This window comes from Nicotiana tomentosiformis, chromosome 11, assembly GCF_000390325.3.
Source record: "Nicotiana tomentosiformis chromosome 11, ASM39032v3, whole genome shotgun sequence".
In the NCBI taxonomy this organism is placed as follows: Eukaryota; Viridiplantae; Streptophyta; class Magnoliopsida; order Solanales; family Solanaceae; genus Nicotiana; species Nicotiana tomentosiformis.
In genome coordinates, this window is record NC_090822.1 from 102918267 (window position 1) to 102943373 (window position 25107).

The 25107-nt window shown below is 36.2% G+C and overlaps 3 protein-coding genes across 3 annotated transcripts; 1 reads left to right on the plus strand and 2 right to left on the minus strand.

Annotated features, from left to right (window-relative positions):
- Window positions 1-966: 966 nt before the first annotated feature.
- Window positions 967-3102, minus strand: LOC104087837 (uncharacterized). Its single transcript, XM_033653881.2, has 4 exons — window positions 2730-3102; window positions 2077-2187; window positions 1428-1508; window positions 967-1311 (listed from the first exon to the last, which is right to left on the minus strand). Exons 1-4 carry the CDS (start codon window positions 2976-2978, stop codon window positions 1237-1239), a joined length of 516 nt encoding a protein of 171 aa, XP_033509772.1. The 5' UTR covers window positions 2979-3102; the 3' UTR covers window positions 967-1236.
- A 6275-nt stretch (window positions 3103-9377) lies between these two features.
- Window positions 9378-15467, plus strand: LOC104117117 (uncharacterized). Its single transcript, XM_009628108.4, has 3 exons — window positions 9378-12597; window positions 13928-14235; window positions 14795-15467. Exons 1-3 carry the CDS (start codon window positions 10025-10027, stop codon window positions 15139-15141), a joined length of 3228 nt encoding a protein of 1075 aa, XP_009626403.1. The 5' UTR covers window positions 9378-10024; the 3' UTR covers window positions 15142-15467.
- A 987-nt stretch (window positions 15468-16454) lies between these two features.
- Window positions 16455-24204, minus strand: LOC104117116 (pleiotropic drug resistance protein 2). The gene is made up of 20 exons (XM_009628107.4): window positions 23403-24204; window positions 22886-23006; window positions 22539-22627; window positions 22334-22418; window positions 21945-22235; window positions 21766-21856; window positions 20780-21680; window positions 20529-20689; window positions 20345-20448; window positions 20107-20263; window positions 19946-20026; window positions 19354-19502; window positions 18904-19236; window positions 18527-18817; window positions 18360-18443; window positions 17965-18098; window positions 17623-17850; window positions 17364-17535; window positions 16994-17248; window positions 16455-16894 (listed from the first exon to the last, which is right to left on the minus strand). The coding sequence occupies exons 1-20, from the start codon at window positions 23783-23785 to the stop codon at window positions 16622-16624; spliced, it is 4383 nt and encodes a 1460-aa protein (XP_009626402.1). The 5' UTR covers window positions 23786-24204; the 3' UTR covers window positions 16455-16621.
- Between the last annotated feature and the right edge of the window lie 903 nt (window positions 24205-25107).

Below are 25107 nucleotides of genomic sequence, written 5' to 3' on the forward strand. Positions count from 1 at the left end.
TACTTTAGCAGGGCAAAAAGGTAGCCCGACGCACTTAGCCCCTCTATGCGCGGGGTCCGAGGAAGGGCAAACCACAAGGGTCTATTGTACGTAGTCTTATCTTGTATTTCTGCGAAAGACTATTTCTACGGCTCGAACCCGTGACCTCCTGATCACAAGGCAACAATTTTACGAGTTACGCAAAAACTCCCCTTCAAGGGGATATACTGCATAGGCATTGCTTATGATATACTGCATAGGCATTGCTTATGATAGGCAACAATTTTACGAGTTACGCAAAAACTCCCCTTCAAGGGGATATACTGCATAGGCATTGCTTATGATAGGAACTCCAAATTATATGGTGCACTTTGCAATCAATCCTGATATGTAATTTCCTTTTCGAAGTTTGTCCAATTTATGCCCAATTTTTCAAATGGCATCACAACAAAGATAGGCTACTTAGATGCATAGAGAAATCTTCAAGTTTTGTGAGATATTATCACACTAAGATACTAAGACATTCAAGTATTGGAGGCTTTGTGAGTCATTGTGGTTGGAGATCAGCAACTGAGGCTTATGATTCTTGGAGTTCCCACATCGACAAAATACGAAAAAGATGCAAGGTATAAGGACACAAGCCTTAGACACCATAGATGCGCTTTGCGTGCAAGCCTAAGCCCAAAGCAAACAATATCACTAGTTGGCACACGCATGTCTTATGTATTTGTTTATTTTTCTTCTGTAAGAGTTAACTTGCAATAAAGATGAAGTGCCTGCTTTTATCTATTTATGTGCTCTTAGGCTTTGCTTATGATCTTTCTATATTTGCAGTTTGGCTATGGTTACACTAACAGAAAGATAAATACTATATTTGAGTGCAAGAAACCAACAAAAAAGAAGAGTAGATTGCCAGAATTTTATCATCAATATATATATATATTAATGATGGCACATTAACAGAAAGCTAAATACTATGAAGAGAAATGAAAAATATCAGTTTAATATAGTCATATAATACGATCATACAAAAGACACAACTCCACAATTTACATCTGAATTCAAAGAAATACAAACATCATGATCTTTTTACGGATGTTAATTAGACCTGACTTGTCAAACTTAAAACCAAAAAAAATTAACAAAACCAATGAGATTCAAAAGTAACAAACATGAAATGTAACAAACTAAAAGTCCAATGTGACAATTTTAATTAAATGCAGGGAATTCTTGGTTAAAGAGTAGTATTAGCATGGCTTAGCGCAGGGATTCTATATGTTTGTTCAGCTCCTCCAGTTTCTTCATCCTCAATTTTTCACTTTCACTTACCAACTGTCCATTGTTCACAAGAAAAAAGGGAAATATATTAAAACTACAAAAATACAAACATATACACTTAGAAATATGATAGTGTTAGTTTAAAGAGACAAGAAACTAAAGCTAATTACCTCCATTAATTTGGTAAGAAGCTGAGCTTTTTCCTTGCTTTTTGCATTGAATGCATCAAGAGCTTCCTTGTATTCTTTTTCCTGAGAATAAAGATTATAATTCCATGATTCAGTTATTAAATTCATTTTACTATTTCAGACACCAACCCCACATTAAAAAAAATTCAATCATTCACGATTGAAGCCTTAAAACCATTGAATGTTCAGGCAGAGGCCTATGCTACTTTCGACTCGAATTACGCATACATATGCACAATAAAAAGATATTAAAATGTATAAAATTAAACTCATTCTGAACTACCGGCTTAAGATCCGGAATTCGCCTTTGTCTCTAGGTAAGCCTAACAAGTAAATGTTTCCTCCTAACTTTTCTCAAATACTTAATAATACAACAATATTGGTGGTCAATTTAGAGGCAGATAATATTGAAGGGTTACCGGAGACTTTAAATTATCAGTTTTGAATATTGTGTGTATGTGAGAGAGAAAGAGTAAGTCTTATGGATCCTGTAAAAAAAATAGAATCCAAAGACTTTTTTAGTATACCAACGGCTATAACCAACTGTTGTCTGTCTGTCCCCTTGTCTTTTAGTAAAGTAACTATAGTTAATTTTCCTAAAGTTAAAAAAAAGGTATAGTCTAATGCTAACCTTTCTCTGGCAGCTCTGTCCCAACGGCTTTAATTCACGGTTGACTAAGTCAATCTTCTTCCTCACAATTGTAACTTCCTTCCCAGCCGGATCAACAAATGATTCAAGCTTCTACCAAATTTTCCATGGAAAAAGCAAAAAAAAAGAGTCTACTGTCAAGAAAACATTAATATAACAATAAACATATTGTAATATAGACACATAGTACTACTAAAGGAGCTCCAACTATACGCGGGGTCACGTGAAAGATTGGACCACAAGGGATATTGCATGCAGCTTTATTTGTATTTCTGTGAGAGACTATTTACATAGTTCGAACCCCTAACCTCCTGGTCATGGCAACAACTTTATCGGTACTTCATGACTCCCCTTCACCTACTAATGAAACGGAGAAACAATGCAAAAAAAAAATCTGGTTTTACAAGTTGAATATCATAATTGTTGTGGATTGACTCGGTTTTATGGAAGATGCAACAGCTCGAACTCATAAACTCCTGGTCATATGCAGTCAACTTTACCAGTTACGACAAGTATCTCTACTAGTACTAATTAAAAGGAGAAAAAATAAAAAAAAAAAAAAAAAAATGGTTTTACAAGTTGAGTAACATGACTAGGTGTTATAGCAGGAATTTAGATCATTTTGTAAATGTTACCTCGCGAATTTCAGCTAAACGCTTAGTTTCTTCCTCAACGCGACCTAATTGAGCTTGAACTTTATCAGATACTTCTTTTCTCTTCTTTTCAATCTCTTCTTCTTTTGCGCGAAATGCAGATAATGCTGATCTTGTCATTTCTTCTTCTCTGTCGTCGATCATTGGACTCCCACTGTAGCTTATGATCCCTGAGTTCTTCATCTTTACAACTTGTTGCTGTTGTTGCTCCATTTGCTTAGGAGTAGTCATTGATTTCCTTGGATTTTTTTAAAGTCCTTCTCTTTGTTTCTCCTTAAGCCTATTTATGCTTTGGAATGGAATATTTGCCTTCTGGCTTTCTGCTTTGTTTTCTACTATTGTGAGATGCTTATCACCAAGGTTGGGCTTTAAAGCTACCCAAACATCTTGCTTTCTTTATAACAAATCTTGCTTCAAGTGATATTACCACAATGCCCTCTAAAAGATTGTTCTAAGTAGGCCTTTGGAGATTTTTTAGCCAAAATTGTCCCTTATGTTTGTGGGTAAGTTTAACTTTGTCCTTTAACTATTGTCCTGAGCACTTATTATCCTTTAACTTTGCTAAATTTGAGCAGGTTTAGTCTATTTAACAAAAGACCCAAAGGGAGACCCAAAAACTAATAATAATTTCACTGAGTCAACTAGGTAAATAAACTTTCGGTACTCAAATTTTGCAGAATTGATATAGTGAACCTAGACTTGTTTAACGGGTCGTGTTGACCTGGTTCCGGACCGGCCTAGACCGATAGTAAACCGGATCGGCCCGGTGAAAAGGTGCTGGGTAGGGCTGGGTTTGGTGGGGTAGGGGGTTGGTCCGTATATATTTTTTTACCGGTTAAACTCGATCAATAAAAATGATTGTTGAACTGGTGAACTGGCCCGACCCGGCCCGATTGAGAAAAATAGTGACCGGTCGGTCACCAATCCTGGCAAGTTACCGAGTTTTTATAACCGGACTTAACGGGTCCGGGCCCATCTGGTGAAAAATTGAATCGGAACGTTCCGGGCCTAAGGGCCCGGCCCGGCCCACCTCCGGCCCACCCCTTTGTCACCTTTAAGATTGTAGAAACAAGTGTCATAATTAAAATAAATAAATTTTAAAAATAGTCGTTGAACCGGGTCGGGCCGGTTAATCGGTTCAGCAGTAATTTTTATTGACCGGGTTTGACCGATCCGATTAACCGGTAAGAAAATATATACGGACCAACCCCCTAATCCCCCAAATCCAGCCTACCCGGCCCCCTTCCACCGATCCGGTTTACTATCGGTCTAGGCCAGTCCGGAACCGGGTCAACCCGACCCGTTAAATAGGTTTAGGTTCACTACATCGGTTCTGCAAAATTTGAGTACTGAAAATTTCTTTACCCAGTTGACTCAGTGAAATCACTGTTAGTTTTGAGGTCTTCCTTTGAGTCTTTTGTTAAATGGACTAAACCTGCTCAAATTTAGCAAACTTAAAGGACAATAAGTGCTAAGAGCAATAGATAAAGGACAGAGTTAAACTTACCCCCAAAGATAAGGGACAATTTTGACTAAAAACTCGGCCTTTGGACATAAGAATTGTAAAATTTGAAAAAAAATAGAGAAAAAAATTCAAGTGAAAATAGTATTTAAAAATTAGAGTTGTGTTTAGACATGAATATAATTTTGGGTTGTTTTTGAATTTTTGTGAGTGATCTGAAGTGAAAATTTTGAAAAACAGTTTTTTGGAGTTTTTCAAATTTCCAAAAAATTTCAATATTCATCTTCAAGTGAAAATAAAAAAATTTATGGCCAAACACTGATTTTAAAAAAAAGGAAAAAAAATCGAAAAAAAGGAATTTTTTTTACGGCCAAACGGGCCCTAAATAAAACACAAGATTTTACTTCCTTTAATTTCTTTGTCTAGTTTTATCTTCACAAATGCCTGAAAAGCTGCTAATTTGTTTGCATGAAATGTTTATATTATTCTTTAATTCCTTTAGGTAGTACTATAATATAGTATAGATTATAGAAAGCTTTCTTGTTTTGGTTAGACTACTGTTTTCCATAGTTTAGTGCATTGGCAAATTCATGTAACTACTATAGCTTTTCATATAAAATTTATTAGCCATATAAAATTTATTAGTATTCACTTCCAATTCCAAATCAATCACAACTACGCATTTCAATAATTCCAAAAAACTGAAAAATTACTCTTTTTTGAGTCATAGAGTAATGTGACACACTTCACCTTTTGAGGGTCAAAAACTTAAAATTTTATCACAATCTAAAGTCTCATTAAACTGATTGTGTCACTGTATTTTCATAAAGGATTTAAACTAAGATTCATAATTGTGTGGAATATTTGTTAAAGTTTAAAAAAAGGGTTGTCTGATGCACAAGGCATCCCGCGTTTACGTAGGGTCCGACGGACCGCACCCCAAGGATATGATGTAGACAACGTACCATAATTTAAGCATTAGTGGCTGCTTCCACAGTTTAGTTGTGTAACATCCAAATTCAATCATTTAGTGGATAACTAATATTGGTTGAAGGGTCTTGAAGAGAATTGGTGAAATATTCTTTTTGCTACAAGATTGTGTGCTTGGCCTACAAGATTTTTATACAAATTGGACAGTAAGTTTTCACCTAAAAACAGCAAATATTTGCATGAAAGCCTTAGGGTCCAAGACAGAGTAGGAGAGAAGTGTAAACTGCTGGCTTCCTTTTTTAGATAATGATTTGCTCCTACCTTTTTTTTTTTCTTTCATATTTTTCAATTTCACACCTCCTTCTTTTGACAGGTGTTTAGAGATAAAAGGGAAAAACTGGTCCTGTTTTATCATATGTTTGACTCTATACTTTTTGCAGACAAATTTGAAATGTCTTACATATTCCTAAAAAATTTAAAAGTTTTAATTTGCTATGTTTTTTAATTAATCTTTTTTTGAAAATTAAACCATCATGATTAAGGTTAATGACAGCTTTTTCAAGTTTGATTTCCCTTTTCTTTTAAGGCAGGGACCAAATGAAGACTAAAATAATTCAAAGTAGTTTTATTCTTTACGATTAATATATTTGTAATCCATTGGAAGATTTTGAGTTTTTGTAGCGTAAAACAGCCTATGGCATGAATGAATATTTATTTTGTCTAGTCATAACAAAGGCCCGCCTTCGATTTACCGTTCAAAAATTTGAAATCAAACAATATATTCTTATCTTTTAGGGGAGTTCTTCTTTTTTTTTTTCTTTTCAAATTTTACATAATTAATACTATATGATAAGAGCAGAGTTGTACCGAATTACAAATGAGTAAGCCAACATTGACATCAAGCCTTTTACCTTTACAAAAAGCAGAAGACATTATAGTTTAGCAGATGGATATGATGGGGTGTGGCAATAATTGAGCCTTCTTTTATTTTATTTGAGGATGTTTGAATAAACATTAAACTTAAGATGATTTTTTTTTAACACATGGAGCAAGAGGGTGTTTGGATTGACTTTTAAGCTGGTAAAATCAGTTCTTAAATTTTTTTTTTTATCTTTTTTCAGTGTTTGACAAAGTTAAAAAATACTTAAATAAGTTAAAAACTGCTTAAAACAAGTCAAAAGCAATAAGTTGTACAATCCAAACTTATTATTTTTTGACTTAAAAGTCATTTATGATGAAAAATATTTTTTTAAGTCAATCCAAACGAACTCTAATTTAATATATACCACTTGTGAAGTAACCAGTATATAATTAGTATTTTGTTGTCTTTATCATGTGATGTCAATTCCCGGAAGAGCACGTCGTTAAGAACAAAACAGGAATGTTGAGATATGATAAATTTCAAATATATATATAGAAAAGTCTTTATTTCCAAAAAAAAAAAATCTTTTTTAAGCGAATCAAAATTAAAAGAATGTAATATGAAATAAAACTAAGGTAATAATAATAATAATAATAATAATAATAAATTATTATTATTATTATTATTATTATTATTATTATTATTATTCTTACTACGTCTTACGCTTTACAACATATCTTAAGACATGTCAGGCCATATGAGACCACCATAATTTTGTGATTGTTTGTTAATAAAGAATTAATTCAAATAGCTATCCACCCAACCACTTAAACTAAAAATGATATAGTATAAGTATAATTTATATATTATATGTGTATAATTGTGTATAATCAATATATAATCGATATATATGACTATAAAAATAAATAATAAATATAACCGGCTATTTGTATAAAGATCCCGTTGTTAATCTGGGGCAACTTACATCAGTTCAAGTTGGCCCGTACTCTGATGGCCTTTGGTTGATACTTCATTATTGGGATATTTTTTTTATATATATATATATATATATATATATATATATATATATATATATATATATATATATATATATATATATATTATATTGCTAAATATTTTATTTTATAGAACTATATTTTATTAATGATCAAAACTTACTGTATTATTTTACAAACCATATACATTCATGCAAAAGAGATTCCTTCTAACTTTTTGTTACCTTTTAAAATCCGTGATTAGCGCGCATCAATAATATCTTACGTTTTAAAAAAAAAAAAAATACTCGCAAATCACATACAAATGAAGTCAAAAAATAATTGCATTAAACAACAAGTAAATTATTTAAATAACTGATTTAGTTGCTTAAATAACTTATGTAGTTGTTTACACAAACCACTTTAAACAGCCGATCGAGTTACTTAAACAACTAATTGAATTGTTTAAATAACTGATCGAGTTGCTTAAACAACTTAACAATCGTTTGAATTGTTTAAGCAACTTCAGTAGTTGTTTAAGCAAGTTGGTGGGTCAGATGAGCGACATATATATGTATCGTAAGGGAAACTCAATTATTATTAATTTATATATAATTGATAAATTTGTATATCAAACTATAATTAGATGATAATTTCTCTAGTAAGAGTAAATACAATTTATAATATAGGATAGCTAGGTTGGACAAAGAGTAAACCATTAACTAAAATGAAATTACTCCTAATTAAGACCTAGCAATAGAAAATAAAGTAAAGAGTTGATAAGAATAGTAGTACATTGATTGTCATTTCAGTAATTATGCGTAGTCAGAATTGGATAAATGAATGAACTTCTCAATCATTTAGAATGAATTGTAATTTGTAACTAAAGCATGTCTTAGAAAAAATAATGTGTAATAGGAGTAATACTTAAATACAAAGTTACTTAGCACTGGAGCTGGAATTCATGACTCGTGAGTAATGAGTTGGACATGTGCATGAGACTTAACACTACTATTCAAATATAATTAAATAAATAAATGTGTATTATTTTTAGCAGTTTAAATTATACAATTCGACATGAATATATGACCATGTTGAATTTTCGGTATTCTAATTTTACTTACCGTTTATCAAATAAAAAAAAAAATTACGTGTTTGACCTGTTAAAAAGGGGAGAAATTCAAAAATAGTCAGATTTATAAGTGGCCATTGAAAAATAGTCACAATTTCAAAAGTAATCGAAATTTAGCCACTTTCATATAAAGATAAATCTGAAGGAAAATACTGTTCAAAATCCGAAAAATATTCCAGCATAATATTCTGGATTTTCAGCATAATATACTGGAGTTCCAGTATAATATATCGGTCCCGCATAATATGCTGGAAGTTCGTACACAGGTGCACCAATCTCCAGTATATTATGTTGGAACTTTCTGTGTTGCAGCAAAATAGTGGCTATTTTTTCATAACTTTGCAAACGCTGACTATTTTTCAATTATCAATCCGAAAGCTGGCTAGCCCGTGCTATTTTTACGTTAAAAAGCCAACCCCAAAAATTTCAAGTGTTTGACCTGTTAAAAAGCCAACCCCAACCCCAACCCCAAGTTATATAGCGTAGCCACCTTTTCCATTTCTCTCGTCATCGATCTTGTACTAAAGGATTCCTCTTGTAATGTGCCATTCTGCCTAGCTAGAAAACAAAGAGGCTAGAATATAAACTACTATCATAGAACTCAAATTATAAAGTTTTCCTCGTTTTATTGCCCTTTTCCTAGTAACACACCCAAATAATTATGAGGTTTTTCTATTTTCTATTTTACTCGATATCACGTATTATATATATGTGAAATTTAAAATTGGATATAGGTATTCTAACTTGTAACCATTGTTACAAAAGAGTAATGAGTGTAGTGATAATTTATATTCACTGACTTAAAATTCTAAATCCATCAACACACAGACCATCTTTTCATGGATATCAAAATTTCATTCAATGACTAGTTCAACGCGCTGTTCTTGGTTTTGCTAAGTGAAAATAAGACTTAACTTAGGTCCTCAATTATAAATAATAATGACACATTACTATAGAATATGAGCTCCTAATCCTAAAGGTGGTTGAATCATAGAAGTTAGGTGGTTAAAACTTTGAAAAACTTAATCTAATTAGTCTCATATCCAACTACTTAAATTTTAAATAATCGATAAATGTATAATATATGTAGTCGTGTATAATCAGTATATAATCGATGAATATTGAACTAAGAAAATAAACAGTGGGCTATATAATTTGTGTTTAGACAAGCCAATTATGGGCCAAGAAAGTTGGGTTGGGCCATTACACTCGGCCCAGAAATGTGGTACACGTGCCCCACCAAATTCACATATCCGCCCTATCAATCTCGCAATTTAACGCTATTACAGAGACGCATCCCCAAATTTCCACGATCGAACCTTTGGAAACGAATCAAATCATCTTCATCATCAGAGGAAGTGAAAACAATGGCTTTTTCTTCATCTTCTCATCTAAAAAAGGTTTGAAATAGTTAATAAATCACGCTTCTTGTGGATTGTTGATCCGAAAGAAAATTTGTTGAAACCCTTTTATTTGAATGGAATAAATTGTATGGTAGAAAGCAGTAAAGGGAAAGATACTTTGGCTGTAATGTTTAATTTATTTTAGGGTTAGGGTTTTGGATCTATGGTTTTGCTGCTTTCGTTTTTTGACGATTATATCCTCGTTGGCGAAGCAAGAAAGTTTTGCTGATTGATAGTGGAAGTTGTTAAAGGTGTTGTCTTTTTGCTGATACTGAGGTTCATAAATTCATGGTATAAAAAGTTTGGTTTGATTTAGGTTGAAAGTTGGGGGGATTTTAGTATTTTGTTGTTATTGAAGAATTTTGCTGATTGAAAGTGGGAAGCTGTTCAAAGTGTGTTTTTGCTGATACTGAGGTCATAAGTTCATACTGTAAAAAGATTGGATTGATTTAGGTTAAAAAATTTGAGGTCTTTTGTTAATATTTAATTGATAATGAGGGAGAGGAGATTTGGAGGAGATGCTAAAGGTCCACCGCCACGCTTGCCAGGTAGGGCAAAGGACCGTGGTTACTCGCCTCGAAGGAGGATAAGGGACAAGGATTACTCGTCCCCAAGGAGGATTAGGGATGTGGGAGATTACTCTCCTAGACGGAGGATAAGGGACAAGGATTACTCGTCTCAACGGAGGATTAGGGATTCACCCCCAATGAGGATCCGAGAGCGGAGGAACTCTCCACCGAGGAGATTTCAGGGGCGTGAACGCCATTGCTCACCACCAGTGAGAAGTCGAAACCAGGAATACTCACCACCAGGAAGGACTATTAGGAACAGGGAGATTACGCCACCAACAAGGACTCGGAACTGGGAGCAGCAGCAGCATTCACCGCGTGGACGGAACTGGGAGCAGCAGCAGCATGCACCGCGTGGACGGAGCAGGGAGCGTCGCCTTTCACCAAGTGGCCAGATGATTGGTGAACCGAGAGGGGAGTACTTTCACGAGCTTGAGAGGTCAAGAAGGATGGGAATTGATGGCAGCAGTGGAGACTTTGGAGAGTTGCAGAATGCCCGACCCTTGAGTTATGTTGGTGGGGACAGAGACTATGGGCCACCATCTCAGAGCTTGAGAGTCCCTGATCGTGATAGAGGAAACACTGGAAACACTGACATGCTTGGTGAACATTCACACAGATTGCATGAGATAAAGGAGAGCATGGGGAATGAGGACCCAACTTCCGTAAAGTACCCATGGAGTCATTTGTTAGATAAGCCCCGAAAGTTTGATACAGTGAAGGGCTCCAGCGACTATGGAGTTAGTGGTAGTAGAGTAAGCAGCGAGAGAGAAAATCATGGAAGGACCTATTCTGGTTTTGTGGATGGAAGCATGCCTTCAGAAGTTGATAACAGGACGTTGTACTCTTCATATGAATCTCATCTGTCTGCTGTTGGTGTACAGCCAAGAATCTCTGGCGTTGGAAATAGTGGTGGCTACTCGTTACCATCACGTTATATGGATGCTGATCACCTCAAAGATGGGGAAATCCATTTACAAGACGGGTTCCATTCCCGTAAAGCAGGAGTGCCTGCATCAACAGACATATACATGGAGGACTCCTTGAAGTCCACACGATATTCAAACTCTGATTACATAATATCGTCATCTCACTCCAACGTGTTGCCCTTGGCACCTGGTGTTATTAAGGATGATATCACCGGTTCATATGGTAAAGAGGTCCAAATTCATTCTCACGGAGGTAGACTGAATAGTGGAAAGACTATTGAGTCTATTGACCATGGTGGATATGATAAAATTCCTGGAACCATATCTTCTCTGGACCCTGAAAAGCAAGTAAGTGGGTTCAGGAACTACACGGAGTCATACTTTGGTCGAGCAGAGGAAAGGCGTGAAACATACAGTTATTCTGACATTCAAAGAGGTGAAATTGGTAGTCCTAATACCTTGTCTAGCGAATTCTATGGGAAGAGGTTGGGTTCAGGAGAAGCACATTTTCAAGATGTTGCAAGAACTAATGTGGGATTAGGCAAATATGATGAAGTTTCTCATCGAGAGGCTTTAATGGAAGATAAGCCATGGGGATCTCGCTTTTCTTCACAAAGACAGTCAACCCCAGATTATTTTGAGTCCCGCAGAGCACTAGACCAAAGAAAGCCAGATGTGGACATATTGGATTATGGGGCTAATAGCCTACAGTATGAAAATGAAACACATCGAGGCTATGAAAGCTCCCGTAAAAGAGAGCTTCGTGAGTATCAGATGGATGATGATCTTCTAGAAAGATCTGGTGCCTTGTATAGAGGACAAGACCCCCGTTTAAAGAAGATAGAGGCACGTCCTCGTGAAAGATATATTGCAAGGGACTTGCCTGGACCATCTAACCTCTCTCTTAGAGAAAAACATGACACAACGAGCAATCATGGTGCTAGAATTACGAGTTCAAGTGATGTAAGGAGCGCACACAGAACCCATGGCCGTGGAGATGCTGATGAAATGGGGATCAGCAGGGATACTGATTCTGCAGTTATGTCTAGAAGGCTAAATGATCCTCGCTCCAAATATGTGAAGAATGGGAGGGCATACAAAGCCGCTGCCACTAGTTCCACCAGAAACCTTTCAGTATCCATGTCAAGTCGTTCAAGCAAATATAATAAATCTGGTGCAAGAGATATAAAGAAGCGGTTGGGGCCACGTTACCAGAATCTTGATATTGAACATTCACTAGGAAAAAAATATAAACCTTCACTAAAGAAGCGTTTGGGACCCCGTGTAGCAAAGAATTACGTGCCTCCACCATGGGTGAAAAAGTTCAATTCTTCTAAGTTCTCTAGAAATCAAGATGTTTTAGATGAAAGTGTTGCTGAACAAGGTGATGACCCCAACAAAGGTATTATTACTCCAGCAAAAACTGAACCTCCTGAGAACTCCAAGGATTTTAAGCAGCTGGTCCAAAATGCCTTCTTCAGGTTCATGAGGCACTTGAATGAGACTCCAGCTAAAAGAAGAAAATACACTGAGGAAGCTGGTAATTTAAAGTGCCTCGTATGTGGCAGGTGTGTCTTTTACATCATGAAATGTTTTCATAGATGGAGTCACCTCCTTCTCTTTAATTGAACTTGTACTTTACTTTGTTGCTGCGATCAAGTAAGTATCGGTAATTCATATTACTGGTTTTTTGAGGAATCAGTTGGCTAAGATTAATAATGAGATTAGCTGCTCTATCATTTGATGAGGCTTTTTCATTCCATGCTGCTTCAGTCTATGAGCTCTGTTGGAAGTGCATTTCTTGCACGGATGGAATGAAATGGGCCTGAATACAGCGCCATGGATGTAAGGATATGTAAGGATTTGGATAGTCAGACCCTACTAGTTTGGGTTGGAGGATTACTTGATTGGTTGATTAATGGGAACTCCGGAGTTGGAGAATAAGTTTAATTATGTAGGTCAGAAGTCTTGATGTCCAGGAAAATGGTATAACCGGATGCTTAGGGGCATTTCCCCTCCATATGGCTAGTTAGCACCATTGCCCTTATCTTTATAAGGTGCTTATCAAATATATTAATTGTATTAGTACCTTTGCCCTTATCTGTGAAATGGTGCTTACTAAGAAGTGGAAAAGGGAGATGTGGATGTTTATTGAGCTCAGAAGAAAATCTCTGCTTCTATTTCCATCTAAGTGGGAGAATCAGATCTGAAACTATACAGGATTTGACACACCAGATGTTCATGCGGTGTGGTTGCTTGAGGAAGGCTATAGATGAAGCAGTTCGTTTGATACTTAGATTTAAATAGTAGCTATAGAAGTTTGCATCCTTTTTATTTTTTTCTCTGATGATTAGAAATGTCTCCATCTAACCATAGTTAATGGTTGAGTCTCCTGTGTGATAAAATAAGAGTTCTTTTTACCTGTACAAGGCTAAAGGCATTTGCAACTTTTAGTGACCTTTTCTAGACCTTATTGGCTGGGCATAGTTCTTAGCTTAGTCTTCACGTGCCGTTAATCTTTGTTGGCTTTGGATTTTGCTTTTCTGAAGCCACTGGCTTATTCTTAGTGGATGATGTGAGAAATCTTTCTTGAGCAGTCTTGTCTAAAGCTACCTGAATGAAGAACTTAAGTTTTGGCCTGTAGATCTGTTATCTCTTACGAAATAATTCATTCATGTTGGAGGTTGTTTTTGGTTGGTAAGTCAAGTCACAATCCATTCGGCTGTTAAGAGCCTTTTCTGTGGATATAGTCTTGCCTTTCCCTTCTAAGTTCCATCTGTCCTTATTCTTAACTCTGATGTATAGCTTATCTTCTTCTTCTGAAGTTATGTAATAGACCTTGTTATAGTTCTCTAAACTTTACTTGATTTTTTAATCTCATCTTCTGTGTTGTTTCAGAGATTCAGAAGAGTTTGCAGAGTCAGAAAGCCTCGTGTTTCATGCATTGACATCCTCTAAGGCTGGTCTCAAATCACAGCACCTAGGTCTTCACAAAGCTTTATGTGCCTTGATGGGATGGAAGAGTGCAGATGCTCCTAACAGTGGTTGGGTTCGTGAAATGCTATCCGATGCTGAAACTGTGGCTTGGAAGGAAGATCTAATTATCTGGCCTCCAGTTGTTATCATCCATAACAGTTCCATGATGAACAGCGATCCAGATCAACGTGTGGTTGTATCAGCTGAAGAGCTCGAGTCTAAACTGAAAGGTCGGTTTCCCTTTTTCTTTGCGGTAGATGATACTATATTGGCTAGTTTTTTTGGGGGGAGGGGTGTAATGATACATGTCTTTTGAGTTGAATAGGTAGCAAGTTTTTGAAATGTCTGTTTGTTTCCACTAATAAAAAGCCACACCATCCTCTCACCCCTAAGTAGAAAAGGGAAGATTGAAAAAAAGGGGGGGGGGGGGGTGTCTTTGAACTGAATCTGTGAACTCAGGGTGTTAAACACATTTGCTGGTATACCTGTACTACCGGCTCGAATTCATTTGCTTATGGACTTTTACCTCAAACTCGTTCAAGCACTTATTTTATTCTTGATGAAGCACTCAGGCATATTTTATTTTACTGTACTTCCTTTAGGGACTAAGAAGAATGATAATTCTCCTCATTTTTTAATTGATTGGCGGGGTTATTGCAAGTTTGCTTGATGAGATTTTCAGACGTTCCTTAGCTTTTATCCTGATATCTGCTAGGTTAGCTGAAAAGGTCTGGGTCATAGTTATTTTATTTTCTGAACCTTTTTGTTCTGATCCTCTCTTTGTCACAGATATGGGCTTTGGGGAGAAGGCCAAGGTTTCTCGTGGTAAGCCTGCAAATCAGAGTATTCTTATGGTTAAGTTTAGCGCTACTCTCTCGGGTTTGCAAGAAGCAGAAAGACTCTCTGATATATATGCCCATAGGAAGCACGGGAGGGCCGAGTTCCAGCATATCAGTTGTGGTCACTCTGGAGGCAGTGATGGTGAAACTAAAGAAGCATTGACGGACAAGGTAGGAAAAATTCTTTATGGTTACCTTGGAATTGCAGAAGACCTGGATAAACTAGATTTTGAGACGAAGAAACGAAGTTCTGTGAGGAGCAAGAAGCAGATCAAGGATATTGCAGTTGCACCTTAAAAAGAAAGAGCGAACCTTGGCAGGGCAAAAATATATGTTTTGACTGATAGCTAGGTACTTTGGTATTTGCTTTTAGCTAAGTATATTTTGCTACCTAACTCGATGAAAGTAGATACCAGGCAAAGTATGTTTTAATCACAGGATTGGAAATGGACGTGTTTTAGTTTTTTTTATCAGGGATATATTCTTGCTTTTTGCTTGAGGCTTGCAACTTTAGATTCTACTGTAACATTGTATCCAAGGTTGTGCCTAGCGTTCAACTATTGGAGACTTGTGTTCAACTCCCAATAGGGGCAAAATGCTAAATGATTTCTCGTTTTTTGGTTTTTTGGTTTTTTGGTACCTATGTTGATGAGAGGTAGTAGGTACCTTGTGAAATAATCTAGATAGACAAGCAGGTTTGAACACTAGTGTTATCAAGAATAAAGTTAAAAATCTACTGCAATATTTCATCTCCTCAAGGTATTTATTATGTCTGTGCAGCAATCTCCTTGGTTAGAGGACTGGTGCTTCTTAGCCTACTATACTGGTCCACCGCAACATATGCATTATTCTTTGTTTAGAGGAATTATATAGTGGATGATATTAATGGTGCGTAATTTTCTCTAAAAAGATAAACTTTTTTTTAGCAATATAGCTTTTTGCCCATGTAATCAAAGCTAATATATTAATGAATCATATTTTATCAGTATGAAGATTTTTAGGTGAAGTTAATTTACCATAATAACCTTCAAAAACTGAATGATCAAATTATCCTCTACCTAAAATTAAAATTACCTTCCATTTTCAACAAAGGATGAAGACGAGGTCGAAGTGATCTGACGAAGGACGAAAACAAGGTTGAGCTGACTTTTAGAGGGACGGGGACGGGGACGAGCACTCCTTTTAAAAGGGCAGTAACAGCTAGTTTTAGAGAGAAAATATTATAGAGAATATTTTAGGGGATATTCCTCCCATCCGTATTATTAGAGAGAAAACATACATACAAAATATACCTTTTCTCCGAATTTGTGACTTCTCTCCCACGATCCAAGGAGAATCCAAATATTCATGTATATACAATGAAATTGATCTACTAGCCTTCTTAAAAATACATATGTTGATCGAATTTATGTATAATTTCTATAAAATATTACTTTCATTCGATAACAACATTTTGATAAGTATTCAACTATAAAAAAGAGGAGGCTACAACTTCTAAAAGAGACGACGACACTATGTGACGTTGCACATAGTCACATTTAAACTATGTGTTGATGAAATACCAAAATATAAGAAAATTGATAAGCTTAATATTTGATATATCAGAAGACTACATAAGAAAAGGCTCTATCATTTCAGTAAGGGACTGTGTACAATCATCGATAGTAGTGACTTACAATTAACTAAGTCATTCGAATAGGATGACTAAAGGTTAGCCCGGTGACAGTTTCATTTATCTAAGAGAAACTTTAGGGTGTGCAGAGAGATTTCTCCCATTCTACCTTTTTTGATGGTTTAGGAACTTGATTCCATAAGCAAAAACAAAGAAAAAGAGGAGAACCCAACCCACATGGGCAAAAACCACTACTACAAGAAAGTCATGATCATAGCCCAAATATTCTTTCAAGAACTGATTCACTTGCATTTTCTCAGTTTCACCAGTGAGCTCAAGCTCATCGGTTCTGTCTCCCACTTGGGACGCAAAAATCCCATATATTGTCCAAGCAACTGGAGAAGCCCAGTAGTACCACCTCCACCACACTGGAATCAGCTGTAAAATTATGACCAAAAAGCCAAAACACTTGTAAATGTTTAAGTAAATCTAGAGTCAAGAAATGGTTGTTAATAGTTTGGTTTAAGGTTGGCCTACCGGGCGAGGAATAAGAAAACCAGAGAATAAGTTCCAGAAGCTGAGGAAGAAGGACATGACAATGGCAGCAATTTGATAACCAGGTGTTAAAGCAACAACCATCATGCCATACATTGAGAAGTAGGTGAAACACATGAATATGAAGTAGTAGAAATAGAAGAACTTTTCTGCTGTCCGTTGGTATCCAATCATAGAAAACAAGAGAAGAGAATAAATAAAAGTCTGTATTGCAACATATACAGTCTCTATAGCCACCTGCAGACCACAGAAAGCCAAATTTTCAGAACCAAACTGCTATACTTGAGCAACTGGAAAAATGTCAATTTTTGTCGGAAAGATGAAGCATGTTTATGAAAAGTTTATGTGATACCTGAGCAAATGCATAGGGCAACTCTGAGTACATTCCAGCAGCTCTTTCGCGGTAGAAAACTGTTCTTTCAATAGCCACAACAGATTGTACTGCAGAAGCATTTGTGGCTCCAAGAAACATGACAGCTGCATAAGTCGCTCCAAGCAGATTAAGCAAGTCTTGTTGTCTGTGTCTGTTAAAAGGAACAAATAAACGTCAACATTTCTCAGTTTGAATCCACAGATTTAATGCAGCTTAAGACAGAGAAACTTCCGATTACATTTGGTTCCCTTGATTCCAAAAGATGACACCAAACAGAATTCCAATGATGACCGTCATAAAGAATCTAATTGCATTGTATTGTGAATTCCTCCAGTATGACCAGTGTTGTTTCCAGAAACAGGCCTTGCATTGAGTTATGAAGGATTGCGAATATTGAGTGGGGAAGTAGAGATCTTTCGAGCAAGTTGCTGGTGTGCTAAGTTCCTTGATTAGCAGTTGATTTCTCCTGCAATGGAAATTGAGACTCTTATTAATATGACAATAAAGAAGCTTCACAAAAATCAGGCAATCACTTCAATTAGGATGACAAGTTAGCTTAGTGGTGTCAACAAGAACTTACTGATGAAGATTGGAGTTGGCGTAGACTTCAGCAAAATCGACAACAAGTTGAGCTTCCATGGAAGAGGAGCTCACATCAAGCATCCATGTAGCTGGATTGTCGCTCTCTCTGATTTTAGGAACCCCTGGTATGGCCTATGGAATGACAAACATGAAGTAATTAAAACCTCTTGAGTAATGAGAGATGTGGCATTATATATGGCTTCAATAATGTAGTGACTGCACTCTTGAGTGCTTTTATTTCAAAGAGTTTCATTTTCAAATTTCTGAGGACTAGTTGGGAAGGAGTAGTTACTGACAAGACAATATTGAGATAATTTAGTATTGCATGAATTCCTATGATTATAAGAGGAACAAACATATACTTAAAGGGAGGAGGATAGAAGGAAAGCTAACCTCAAAATACTCAACCAGCTTGTGAGAACGATGACCAAGAGGTCCAGCATATATTACTTGTCCTCCTCTTTTCATCAAAAGTAGCTTAAACAAGAGATTGGTTTTATCACAACCTATTTCACAAAATGGATTTATGAATATGCAAAAAGGATAGAGTGGATTGATACCTCATCAAAAGCTTCAAAAATATCTATGCTTGGCTGGTGGATTGTGCAGACGACTGTCCTTCCTGTATCCACTGTTTTTCTAACAGTACGCATGACAATAGCTGCAGCTCTTGCATCCAGTCCCGATGTTGGCTCATCCATAAAAATGATGGATGGATTTGCAACTAATTCAACGGCAGTGGTCAGCCTCTTTCTCTGTTCAGTAGAAAGACCATCCACCCCGGGAAGCCCAACAAGAGCATTCCTCAACTGTTTGAGCTCAACCAATTCCATGACTTCTTCAACAAACATCTGCTTTTGGAGAGGAACAAGGTTGGTCAAACTTTAATACAGAGTTTGTACCAAAGTGAAGTCAGATTTATGTTACTGTGACTTGCCTTTCGTGTTTCTGTCTTTACATCGGAGGCAAGACGTAGCCAGGCTGAGTATAGGAGAGACTCATAGACAGTAACATATGGTGAATGAATGTCATTTTGTTCACAGTAACCGCTTACACGAGCAAATGTTGTCTGATTTTTCGGATAACCAGAAATATTTATGCTTCCTTCAATGTATCCACCTGTCTTTCTACCTGCTAAGACATCCATCAAAGTGGTCTTTCCAGCACCACTGACACCAACCAAAGCTGTAAGAATTCCAGGCCTGAAGGCACCACTAACATCTCGTAGAAGTTGCAATCTATCCTCTTCGACCCCTTGACTCTTCATTTCCTGATAAAACGAAAGTTCCATGTTTAGAGTGCTATAAGCATATTTGTTTTTAATGTGGTATTCCAGTTAGCGACAAAGCGAAAGTAAAAATAGTCAGTTAAATAGAGCATAGCTTACAGCGGGCATATCAACATAGTAATTCACATGGTTGAATGCTAGTGAAAGGGGCTGGAAAGGCAACACCATCCCTTTTCTTGATTCATTGTTCGGGAAAGGAACGACATAGCTGGTGTTTGCTTGAGATTGTGTTGGAGCCATCTGAACATCTGTGGTATCATTATGTGATGAATTAGTCGCATTCTGTCTCTCTTATTTTAGCACTATACAAACTTAGAGAATTGACACTTAGTAAGGATGAGAATTTGGGGATGCAGCAAAAATGGAAGTTTGAAGACTTCATGGCATGATAGAAGTCCGAACTTTAGACTATAAAGCAGCTTAGTTATTCCTCACTGGCTCTACAAGTTAGAGAAATCTATCAATTATTTTTGTATATATTTCAGAAAACAGTGTTCAAAAGGATAGAACCAGAACTTTGTCAAGTTAAAGCAGGTATTAAATAATTTAAATAGTTTTACTGATTAAATTTATTGTTATAGTGCTCTATGTTGTCTTTGATTACTTCAAACCATTTGGCTTCCATTTTATCAAGATAACTGAAAAAGTTGCTGACAAAATATACAAAAACAGAAATCTAGTAGTTACTTACCTCCAACTATTGCTGTTTCTTGTGGCCTACTATTGTTTTTGTCTCCATCCTCAACTCTGACAGCTTTAGTATCCCCGATAGCTGAGAATTATGCTACGAGTTAATATGTCGATCTCTTTACAGTTGAGTTGTGAAAGTAAATCATAGAAGAATTAACATACGATTTAAAAATGTCAAAGCTGCAATGAAGAGAACATTGAAGAGAAGTGAAAATCCAAAAAGTGCCCCAATGCTTATCCAATACCAGGTTTCTGTGGTAAATAATCCTCTTGCATGAAGAAGAGTCTTTCCTACTGTTGGTTGAGAACCATTCGTCGGCTGTGACAAAAGAAGAATAAATTAAAATACCTTCTTCCTTGCTGATGTTCAACTAAAAATGAATGGAAAATCAGATCTTACAGCACTCCATCGATCATCTAGAAACTCATTTATGGCAATTGCATTCTGTCCATACATCATAGGAGACACATAGTAGCCCCAAATCATCCAATCTTGAATATCGTCTGCATATACACAGTCTCGAATATTAGTACTTCCAAGAACTAGTGGCAAATTGGTAAAAACATGTGAGGCGAATTGCAACCTTTTGAGACAATGAAGCCTCCAAGTACAAACACCATAAGCAAAGTGAAGGTTCCAAGTGTGTTTGCAATTACTTGTGTTCTTCCTGCTGCTGCAATAAATCGGAACAAAGAGAGTGCCATCTGATGGACCCCAACAAATGCCAATAACTGCTTGAAAAACCTGAGAAGGAAGCAAAGCTTAGTACATTCCACACAATCATAGTGTACTAAAACGAATGCAGCTTTTTGTTTTGAGTAAATGTGAACTCGCCTGCTGGCTGCAGGCGCAAAGCCAATGGTGTAGTATGTAAGAATGATCCATATAGCAGATTCCATTAATGAAATGGGAATTTTTAGCACCCAAATTGGTAAGGCAAAAGCCCATGCTGGATAAAACAAGCTATCTCTCTGCTTGAAAAACACAGGTAGCCTAAAAACTGTCATCGCGAGCTCTTGCATCCCATTGAACATCACATTGATGAGACTGAAAAACAATGCTCCCCAGAACTTAGCAGAATCTCTTACAGTGCCAGCTTTCATTTGTGTTCTTAAAAACACGGTCAAGGCAATGATCGCCATAATAGTGATTTGAGTAGTTTTAAATATGTACAAGAAAGAACTACGTTTCATCAACAGCCATTCCCTTGAGAAGCATGCCTTGAATAGTTCCCAGTTGGAGATACCATATTTGTTTTTCACCAATGCTGCGCGATGAACGCTATACTTATCATATGGAATTGTAAGTTCCTCAATAATTTGTTCACCAATCTGAAAAGAATTGAAGGACTCGGAAAACTCAGGAACTGATATATATACATAAGGCCTGCTTTTTCTAAACCAATACTGTTCTTGGTCCTTCTTGGAAGTAACTTCCACAAGAAAATCTGCTATTCCTTTCCTTTCTGGACATCTAAAACCCATGTACTCGAAGAATTCAAGAACGTTTTCCCTCGGACCCTGGTAGACAATTTGACCATCCGATAAGAGAATAACATCGTCAAATTGATCAAATGTCTCGGGTGCAGGCTGTAAGAGGGAGATAACCATAGTTATATCGTTAATGTGAACCATTTGCCGCATAAACTTGATGATCTGGTAAGTGGTGGAACTGTCCAGCCCTTTTGATATTTCATCCATAAAAAATGCTTTTGCTGGTCCAACCAACATTTCCCCTTCATTTAGCAAAAAATGATAGACCATTTAGGAAAATACAGTGAACAGTGATGAGTTCATAGACACTAAGACTCCGACATATACCAGTAGTGACGCGCTTCTTTTGTCCACCTGAAATGCCTCTTCTCATATCATCTCCAACCATGATGTCAGCACAAATATCTAATCCAAGAATCTGTTTGGAAATGGCTATTACAGTTAATATAAGGGCTTTGGCACAAGTAAGAAAGCTGAAACCTAAAAAAGAAACTTAAGTTACAGACCTTGAGTACATAATCTGTAATTAAACTGGTCTCTTGGCCATCTATTGCTGTAGCCTTCATAAATGCATCAATTTGAGGATCTGGCATTATACCGGCTTCTTTTTCTCTTCTTGACAACTCCACCAATAAGTCATACCTGGTTCCAACACCCAAACATCTACCAGCAAAATCCAATGTTTCGCGAACTGTCATCTCTCCATGGTGCAGATCATGTTGGCTAATATAAGCACTTGTTCTTTGAGGAACAAAATCATGAAACTCATGCCCACAATATGTAATTTTTCCAGTCACCTGCAAATATAACGCGGGATTAGGGGAAGTCAATGGGGATGCATTTGCATATGAGTAAACAATTCCAACAAAGAAAACAGCAAGAAGCATAAACTTACCCTCAAATCCTTTTCACTTTTTCCAGCAAGTGCTTTTAGAAAAGTTGTTTTTCCAGAACCAGGAGGCCCTAGGAGCAATGTCATTCTGAAAGAAACTAACCATAATTTATAAATAAGAAGCTAAAGGACAATTAGAGCAAATTATGAGTGTTAGAAATTGTTAATTAGTGGAGTAACTAAATTAGTAATGAAACCAACAGCATACCTTGATGGCCTTATAATTCCACTCACATCTTCAAGAATTTTAACAACCCTTTTCTTGGATGGAGAGAGATGAATTAATCCAAGAACAGCCTATTCATTTAATCAGTTCAACTTAATAGCATATCGCAGAATCAGAAGTCAAAAATGTTAAGTTAATAAACAAATGAAAGGTCAATTATAATTCTACTGCAAGTTCCTTTTTACTCTTTCAACTTCATTCTAATTTTTCCATAACTAACAAAATATTTTCATAAAAAGGACAACCACATCTTTTATTCCTTGTTTCTGTACTGTTCTTACCATTAGTATGACAAATTACAAGTTTGTGAAAAGGAGGAAAACATTTACCTCTATGGTATTCAAGGTGGAATTCAGCAGAGTAGGAAGTGCTCTTGTCCCAACATATGCATCTCCTTCTACACTTAAGTTCTGAAATCTCACTTCAATCTTTGGGATTTCTATCCCTACCCTGCTCCATTGTGAAATTTCACTTCAGTATAACATGCAGCACCTTAATCATACCTAAATTCTAACATGATCAAAAGAAGAAATAATAAAGGCAGCCCAATGCACTAAGCTCCCGCTGTACGCGGGGTATGGGGAAGGGCCGGATCACAAGGATCTATTGTACTCAGCCTTATCCTGCATTTCTGCAAGAGACTATTTCCAGGGCTCGAACCATGACCTCCTAGTCACATGGCCGCAACTTTACCAGTTACGCCAAGGCCGCCCTTCATCAAAAGGAAGAAAAAAAAACAAATAATACTAATATTGTGCATTGACAGTGTAAAAACAAGTCACTTAAAAGAGAACTACAGGTAACTATTCATAATAAGCGGAATTAGTAACCAGAAAAAGAAATCACCTATCAGTCCTATTTCTCAGTCTTCTAAGGAAATTCTCATTATCATTTTCCACAACCTTAAGAATACTCTCCATTAGAACTTTTCTATCTTGATTACCAAGCTTAGTCATGTCAACTTCATGATGAACCACCCTCCCATTGTTCATCACCTCCTTCATCATCCCTTTTCTTAGTCTATCATACGTTGGCAACCGATCTATCGCCGCCCATTTCAGCTCCTTCTCCTCCTCCTCCGCCATCTCCCTCCACCGCGTACTGTAATTCTCCATAAAAACATCCCTTGGCCCTCCAAACACTTCCCTAATACTCTGAGATGATCTCCAACTTGTCCTACTATTACTCCTCAATCTTGCTAACTCATCCCCCAAAAATGGCCCCTCCATTTTCTAACTCTTCCCTTTTCTTTACTTCCTCAAAACTGTTATTACTACTAACAGTAACTCATCAATAACATAGCATTATGTATAAGATTAGAAAATATCAAACTTTTGAAGGGTTGCTAAAGAATGATCAAGATTTTGAGGTTCAGAGAAGAATGATTAAGATTTAGGAGAGCTGTTCATAAGCAAAGGATAATGAACAAGAATATTAAGTACACATGCATGTCACAGTTGTATAAAATGAACTCTTGGTCTAAGATTTTTTGGAGGGTTACGTTGATAAAAGAAATGATCAATATTTGGAGGTTATATAGTAGAAGATTATCAAGAAATGTTCAATTCATTAATGCAACTTTGGTAGAGTTGCATGTAATGAAATTCTCTTCACCAATATTTTTGACTTTTCTTGAGATACTGTAATGAGAGAAAATTTTATATTTATAAACTTATTTTTCTTCTTGGTGGAATAGACACTACTTTCTTCCTCCCCCCAAACCCATAGAGAATAGTGGGGTGGTGGAGTTATAGGGTTGAAATGAGCTAAAAAGTAAACTCTAAAAAAAATTCTTAAAAATTCTTGTCAAATGGGAAGAACTAAGTTTTTTCCTCTTTTAAACTGTTATTTTGCCATTTGAGAGGAAGGTAGGCAGTAAGGCAGAACACTTGGCCTTGAGATTAGAGGCAGGATTTTAACTTTTAGGTTCAACTTTCAAGTTCTACCGTTAATTTATTGGGTTCAAATTTAATTATTTAGTGAATATATATATATACATATAGTGTAAATTATATAGCGTGTCAAAGTTACTGATATTAAGTTATGTATACTGACAATATAGATTTTTAATTTACGCTATCAGTAACTAGATTGTGTGCATTTCGAGTCAAAATTACTGATATTAAATTATGTATAGTAACACTATAGATTTTTAATTTAGACTAACATATAATTAAATGGAGAACGTAATTCTTCATAACAAGCATTGATACTGATTTTATACTTTTTGACGTATATAATACCTAAATCCGTGAGATTAAAATAGGGAGAGTGACAATATTTGAGAACTAAATGGAGATTAGTCTAACTTAGTTGACTGTGGACTTGTGAGAGAAGGTTATGTTCCACTTTTGAAAGCAGAGGACCAAAGTTAGGTTACCAATAGATAATTGTTTATATAATGCAAATTAGCCTAATCTATCAACATATTTTTGTCCTTTTTTTCCTCTCCTTCACCAACTTTGAGTCCTTTTTATTTGTAGACTACCAATCTCAATTTCTTTTTTCATCAGTATTACTCATAGATTTATATAATTCCCTAACAAGAATT

Bases quoted from the DNA above. Each gene is read 5' to 3' on its own strand.
- LOC104087837 (XM_033653881.2), bottom strand. From the start codon at position 2,978: ATGACTACTCCTAAGCAAATGGAGCAACAACAGCAACAAGTTGTAAAG. The intron at 2,188-2,729 runs GTAACATTTACA...AAAATTTGGTAG, and splicing joins GTTTAGCTGAAATTCGCGAG to AAGCTTGAATCATTTGTTGA. The intron at 1,509-2,076 runs GTTAGCATTAGA...CTTTATTCTCAG, and splicing joins GACAGAGCTGCCAGAGAAAG to GAAAAAGAATACAAGGAAGC.
- LOC104117117 (XM_009628108.4), top strand. From the start codon at position 10,025: ATGAGGGAGAGGAGATTTGGAGGAGATGCTAAAGGTCCACCGCCACGC. The intron at 12,598-13,927 runs GTGTGTCTTTTA...GTGTTGTTTCAG, and splicing joins AAGTGCCTCGTATGTGGCAG to AGATTCAGAAGAGTTTGCAG. The intron at 14,236-14,794 runs GTCGGTTTCCCT...TCTTTGTCACAG, and splicing joins GCTCGAGTCTAAACTGAAAG to ATATGGGCTTTGGGGAGAAG.
- LOC104117116 (XM_009628107.4), bottom strand. From the start codon at position 23,785: ATGGAGGGGCCATTTTTGGGGGATGAGTTAGCAAGATTGAGGAGTAAT. The intron at 18,818-18,903 runs GCAAGTCACAGT...CTCCAAAAGCAG, and splicing joins TAAAGACAGAAACACGAAAG to ATGTTTGTTGAAGAAGTCAT. The intron at 17,851-17,964 runs GTAAGTTCTTGT...TTTCCATTGCAG, and splicing joins GCCAACTCCAATCTTCATCA to GAGAAATCAACTGCTAATCA.